General features: G+C 45.0%; 1 protein-coding gene across 1 annotated transcript; it reads right to left on the bottom strand.

Moving 5' to 3' along the window:
• Positions 1-1,726: 1,726 nt before the first annotated feature.
• Positions 1,727-5,479, bottom strand: PROK2 (prokineticin 2). Its single transcript, XM_010150428.1, has 2 exons — positions 5,246-5,479; positions 1,727-1,852 (listed from the first exon to the last, which is right to left on the bottom strand). Exons 1-2 carry the CDS (start codon positions 5,477-5,479, stop codon positions 1,727-1,729), a joined length of 360 nt encoding a protein of 119 aa, XP_010148730.1.
• Positions 5,480-7,349: the final 1,870 nt, after the last annotated feature.

Genomic DNA, 7,349 nt, shown 5'->3' with positions numbered 1-7,349 from the left:
CAGCACAATCCAGGCTTTTGGGTTAGTGATGAGCCCCTCTAAGACTTCAGATCTGACACAGGCACTTTGTACCTGACCACATTAATGCAATCCACATACAGAATTATAGTTTGGTGGCACCTCAGACATTCTTTTTTTTCCTACCAGACCTGAGCCTGTTGCCACTTGCACAGCTGCTGTACCACCAGTGCAAAGGAAGAAATGTATAAACATCAGAGCAGGAGCCCTGGGGTTGGGTTGATGAGAGTTGGGAGGATGCAATCCTATCTCTCAAGACACCTATTTTTCTAATGTGTCAGGATCCACAAGGACCTGACAAAATAACCAGCCCCGTTGTTCCTTTCTGTCTCTGCAGGGAGGCTCTGGGGCCCAGTGGAAGGTACCTGGTAAACTCACTGGGATATTTCTCATCTTCTCCAAGTAACACAGGTGTTTGCCTTCATACAAGGTGCTAACTTTTCTCAACCCCCTCATCGTCATTAGCAGCAAAGCACTGATTGTTGAAAGATGAATGACTTTACTTTCCCAGTTCCAGCATATGTTTGCATGCCTAGAGCAAGAAACGTGTGAAACTCACACAAACTATCAGAATTCCAGCTCCAGGGACTGACAAGTAAATATGAAGTTGCACAGTATTTCATAAAACCTCACAAATTATATGTTTGTCAGGCTAAAGTTGACCCTTTGAGACATGTGCCAAGCAAAGCCTCTCATAGTAGCTACACGAAGATTCCGTCGTCTAAGACTGCAGCTTTTTTGAGGAGTTCATGCCTTGTAAACTGCTGAGTTTCCCTAAAAGCAGCCAGAGGCATATAATACTTTGCTAAACTATCTGTTAGGAGCTCTGCTAGCTTGGATGAATCGAGTGTGTGATAACAGATTACACTGAATAAAAATGGAAAACCACAATGACAAAATAATATTATAATATTAAAACAAATAAAATCATATACTGGCATTATTCTGATACAGAATTTTTACACAGCAAATTTGATACATATACAAGAAGTCAGGCAGCCCATAACAATAAACTTCAGGGTTCCTTTTTTAATATAAACTACATCTTAATACATAGTTTGAGATGATCAGGTAGCTTTACACCAGCTCAAGTAACAACAACACCTTCTCCTCTTAGAATACTAAAATAACAAAATCTTTTAATGCTTTGAATATTGAAATGCTTTGGTTCCACCTGCTACTTTTAAAAAGTGTAAAAACTACACCTATTGGTTTAACTTCTACCCTAGAGATGTGCCTAATTCACAAATACAGTTATATTAATAAAGATACGAAATGTAATGTAAATACAATTTTTGGCAATAGTCATGTGCTTCACACTATGCAATTATTCAACTCTCAGTTTGATTCAAGCATTCCAAAGTGTAAAAACATGGCCAAAATTTTCCAAATTTGACAATAATCTTGGATGTTTTTATTCTGGGGTTGAGCTGGAACCATGAGATGCTTAAGAAATCATTATGCTCCTGCTCTCAGACAGCAGCGTCACCTTAGCAAATCTCCGTTTCCTCACCCCAAAATGAAAGCATCTGCCACCACGAGTCCCTCCCAAAAATCTTGGCCACTACAGCACAGTATGTCATCTCCAGTTTTAATGTTGGTGAGGCAGGAAAGTATGGCAAAGGTTTCCCCCTGGCAAGTACCTTGTTTGTCACAACAACAAGAAGAATACATCGAGTGGCTCTTTCTGGTGCAGATTAGAATCCTGCTAAAAAAAGACATCTTCTTTCCTGAAGTCTGGTAAACATTTGAATTTGCTGGGGGAAGTCCGTACGCAGGCCAGGCTGGGGAGACACGGGCAGGTGTGGTGCATCCGCCGCCCGGAGAAGGGAACCTGGGGACAAGGAGCACAGACCTCAGGGATGGAGAGCACAGGTGATGGTGCTTGGAGGGGGTGGATTCCAATGAACAGTAGGGATATGGGGAATGCTACCCACCTCCCTCCCTGGCAGGAGACCCCCACGAACTGCAGCATGGGGCCTGGACAGCAGATGACAAAGCCAACCCCATTGCATTTCCCAGCCAAGCCACAGTTAAGAGCAAAATGTAACAGTCCGTGTTGCTGTGTAAATCTACATCTGTGACACATGTTCTCCATTTACTCCCGTTTCATAAAGGAGTCTGTTGCGAAACTGCGCTGGCCTTTGGCATCACGTTTTGCGGTGCTTACTGTGCAGGGGTTTCTGCTTGCCCTGGGCACTGCCCTCATTCCTGCAGCACAGAGTAGCCCATCAGCCACATCACAGGACCAGAGGACTGCAGGATCCCATGGCAATTCTAGCTGGAAGGGATCTCTGTGGGTCATCTCACCCAACCTCCCTTTGAGCAGGAACCCCTCACCACAGGAGAGGTGGTTTCTCATTTTATCCCACCCTCCTCAGCCATGCTGTGTTGCAGGGAGCACACATACGGACTGCATTACACAGATTTAATTGCGCCATGACATGCGCTAACGCTCTTTAATGACTCGATCACAAGCTCTGTGTTTTACAGGAGCTGTGCCTCTGCCAGCACATGAGCCGAGCGGGACAGCCCGGTGGGATGGCACGGCCAGGAGCCGTGATGCTGCCGGCCAACAGCACAGGCTGAGTATCGGGTGGGATGCAGCAAGGGAAGCACAGAGGTACAAAGGCAGCAATGCCAGCCAAGCAGACAGCTTTAATTCTTTCATTTCTAGATTTCTGGGTGTTTTGAGCCTGTTATTTTAATATTCCAAGATTTTTTTGTGTTGATGTGCAAATTTTCTCTTTAAGAAAGTCAAAGGGAGAAAAGTCCCACATGTCCTTCCATGCCTCACACTAAGGACCCGCCCTGCCTGACTCCAGTGTCACCCTGCTTGGCACAGGGAGTGAGCGGGGGGCTCACATCGCCTCTGGTGCCCTGGGCCATCACCAGCACCACCTGAAGAGCAGCCTCAGACCGAGGGACACTGTGAGCTTCCCCACACCATCCACCACAGCCCTGCTGCCCAGAGTGAGCAGAGAGGCCACCGACCGCAGGTGCTGGGGACTCCCTGTGGGAATCACACCTCTCGTGTGCCCACGCACAGTGCTGCAGAAAAACCTGCTGAGCTCCTGGGGCTGCAAAGGCTGACTCAGAGGTACCTCTCAGCCCTCTGACAGCTCAAGTGATTTATTCAAAAGCGTTTCATTCGCTGCAAGGAAACGTTCCTTTCAGCGGGACTCCCACGCTGGCTTCATAATGCACCCGGCTGGGGACAGGCAGCAGGTAACAGCTCTGCAGGACGGGGGCTTTGCTGGGGTGGGAAGCTCCTGCCTGCGCCGGCAGAGCTCATGGCCCTGCCGGCGCCGGCGGAGCGCAGGGGCGTGGAGACGCTGCTGGTGATGCTGGCTGAGCCAGCACATGCTCTGCCATGCCGTGTGCCCAGCACCCCGTTTTAATGAGCATGGGGCAATGGGAGCTGGGAGGTGAAGAGGAAACAAGGGAGCTGCTGGGACAGACATGGGGGTTATGTGCAAGGTGTGTAGCAGCAGCAAAACCACCCTGGTGCTGCCAGCTCTGCCTGCTGACCCCCCAACCCCCACCTGCCTGCACACTCTGCCTCTGCAAGCCAACTGAGGTGGCTAAGGGCATCAAGACAACAACATCTAGTTGCTGAGAAGGAAACTAGAAGGCGGAAACGCAACAGCCAGCCATCCCTCCAGGGTATCTCCAGGCCCTTCTGGAGGTCCCTGAGGTGGTGGCATGACCATGGTGGTGACTGATTTGTACCTGACCTGCAGGCAAATTAAAGGTTTTGGTGCTGAGGGCAATTGGTCTTCCAGCTGCCCTCCTACCCAAATATTTAGGGGAGAGGAACTGTTGAGCAAACTCTCCATCCTTAAAAATACCTAATTTCACGTACTACAGTAAGTCAATTTGCTTTGTGTTTGTCATGAAGAGCAATGAGGTGAGGAATCTAAATCTAAAATTAACCTCATAAAGCTTATAAACATCAGTGATTATTACTGTGAGTCTGGGGTGGACAGGCATCTTCACTGATTGTAATTATGCAGCCAATTAGCTTAAAACACATCAGAAAGTATATATTATTGCCCAATAGCAATAAGCTCATAAAAAAATACCCTAGAATACACTTTCTCTTATCCCGAGATTCCTGTTAATGTAAAGAACCCTTACAAGAAAAAACTGCTACATTACATAGTAAAAATGAGAATTTGGTCTCTAATATCACAGCAGATTTAAAAAATTAATCGCTAGCTGAGGTTAAACCACAACACTGTAATAGAACAGAGCCTTGAGCTTCCTAAAACGAGAAAATAAACATAGATACTGAGCTGAAAAGCCAGGCATTTAATGAGACAGTGAGAGAGGCAGCTAACTAGCTGGACATTTATAATCTAAATTTATTGCTTCTGTATCATTCACATGTGAGGACTCTTAGGCCATACTCTCCCTGAGGATGGCTCTGAAGACCACTAGGTTCTCAAGCTCTTTGGTAACATCCCAGTCAGTCTTCTGTATTACTTATAAATAAACAGCCTTTTTCATAGTACATATACATAATTATCAATAATACAGTGTATCATACAATAATGCACTAATATGTAACTAGTGTTATAGGTATGTGTGTATATATGTATACATAGATATGTATTAAAATTAAATAGGTAGAAGTAAAGAGATCCTTTGGTGAGTTTTCTCAAGCACAAGTGTGTGTCAACACCTCTGTGGATTCTGAAGGCACCTGTGGCTCTCAGGCTCTGGAGCACAATGGGATGTTGCTGTTTGATGGCAGGGACCATGCTGCTGTGATGCACCACTTGTCCCAACACCGACTGGTGATATTTTTATGGTCAGGATGGGATCTTGTTCAGTTCCACCGAGGTCAGTGGGATTCACTACGCTCCTGCTCACATGTGTAGGCACGAGCAGGGTTGCGCTCGGGAGCTAAGACTCTTCTGGGTAGTGTAATGAAGCAAGACAGCAACAACAAACTAATAAGAAAACAATCTGAATAGCATGTATTACTTTCATCCTTGGATTCTCTTCAGCATAATTCTGACAGTAATGTATTTCCTTACATGGGTACCTCAGTGCTATTTCCATACAGATGCAAATGGCTGGGTATTGTAACGCACGGAATGTTTCCCCGCCTTTCCACCACCTATAGTTTCTTATGCAACATGACGTACAGCGCAGTATATTCCCGCTTCTTTCTGCCCTGCCACCTCTGGTAGCACAGCCCTCCCAATGATGTACTCACTCGGTGGCTCAAAGGATGGCATTCCTCTCCCAGATTTCCCATCGGCGTGCACATTCGCAGGCTGCGGATCCAGAGGCTAACGGCACAGCACATCCCTCCTCCGCACTGCTGGTCTCGGTCGCAGGCCTGGAGTTTGATACAGCATAAGGCACACAAAATGAAGAATAAATATATTGCAGAAACAGGACAGATCAAGTGCTCAAGAGCTGCCTCTGGCACCCTGCAAGTTTTCATGGCTCATTAAGCCTGAAAAACAAGATTTAAGGCTGATTCGCAATACTTCTGTTTCCCATGGATCTGAACATGGAGACTCCTGGCACGTTTCAGAGTTGAGCCCAGGATGTTTAACACCAGGACCACATATGGGTCTGCGCAGGGCCAAATCCAGGACTGCCAGTGATTTACACGCCAACTTTGAGCACTGATGAAATATGGAATGTCCCTCTCTGCTTTCCCAGATCAGAGCCTGAGTGAGCTCAGGCAGGTGCAAGGACCAAGCACACCAAACAGTCAAGAATCCTGTCTTTCAGAGAAGCTAAGATAGGAAATTATCCATTAATTTTAAGACTTTTAAGTAACTATTCCTTCTAGTTTATTATGATAATATCTTATTGTTGAGTGCCTTTGCAAATGCAAGGCTGCATGATACTTTTATTAGAGAGGTCCAAGTGGAAGTTTAAATATGGATCCTGTGGTTGCTATCTAGAATTACATGTAACTAAAAGAGGTCTTAAACGTGTAATAGAAAAAGCTTCGCACAAGTGTCCACATCCAAGAAAATGCTACTGTGGTAGCATTCTCCCTGCAAGGCAGAGGGAAAAATATTTCAGCTGCTTGCCCAATACAGCTTAGATAAGCACAAATCAAAATGCAAACTATTGGGTATGTTTTAAAAACCAGAAACCATGAAGAGCTATTGCCATATTAGGGTTTGGAAACAGGTTATTGCACATCTTTTGCCTTTTTTTTAACCAAAAGCTTATCAGACTTTCTGTTACATGAACTTAATACAAAATGCAGTCTCCTTTCTCTGACAAGAAATGCCATTAGTTAAAGGTTCTGATTACCACCAAAGGGAAGCTTAATTAACTCACTGCTCAGCAAGACTGATAGACCAAAGGCATTGGTCAACAGTACATAAACAGGCAACTTGTAAAACTGTACATAAAAGATGATAACAACGCTGGGGAAGACAGCGTATCAGAACAAACATTCGCTTGAGGAAAAAAGCTTACAGATCTTACCTTGGGATTTACATGATAAATGCTATTAGACTGTACTCTGCTGGGTAAATATTACATAGTTCAGTCAGCAGAAGCCAGATCAAAATACATATTTACAGATCAGCCACTAGTTTAGGAAAAAGCTGTTGCATTAGGGTCAAGCTATTAAATAGTCTATGTCACCCGAACGGCTAACAGTCCTCCTAAACACACATTTAACGAGGCAGACAGCCCAATGCTACAGGTGAGCACAAGCACACAGATATTTATTAATATGGCCATTAAGCTACCACTACAGTCTGCCAGGTAGATAATGTTTACTTTCTAGCCTCTCTTTTTTTTTAAAAAAAAAGCACTCTAATGGTCTAGTTTTTGCCTTAGTCACAAAAAACTGCAGGTCCAGTGATTTTGGCTGCCTTTGTCATGCTGGTGTCCACTGCTGAGCTGGAGTCACAGGCTCTGCCATTCCTCACCAGTCAGCTCCTGACCCCCTTTTTTCCTGAGTTGTATCTCAAATCCCATCCATCTCCATGGGACTGGTCCTGGAGTGAAGTACTGCTCAGCTGCAAAACACGTCTGCATACGTCCTAGTCAGGAAGGGGTTCTAAACTGCTGTGCTGAACAATTTATTTTTAAAACTCACTCATATATACATCTGGCAGAACTTTTAAGGCTCCCCTTCCAAAAATATATGACAAGTTTTGAAAATATTCAACCTAAATGCCCCTGCCCACACCTTACACATCTCCAATGTGTCATTCATACTGCTACTCCTAATATTCACAGGACACAACACGAAGGACATTCCTCTTCAGCACCCCATTTAAAAACAGTTTTTTTGAAATTTCAGCCTGAGCAAAAATCCCAGGTGAAATGCTGGC

Source organism: Eurypyga helias, unplaced genomic scaffold (genome assembly GCF_000690775.1).
Source record: "Eurypyga helias isolate BGI_N326 unplaced genomic scaffold, ASM69077v1 scaffold1364, whole genome shotgun sequence".
NCBI lineage: Eukaryota > Metazoa > Chordata > Aves > Eurypygiformes > Eurypygidae > Eurypyga > Eurypyga helias.
This window is presented reverse-complemented; position numbering and strand designations above follow the sequence as displayed.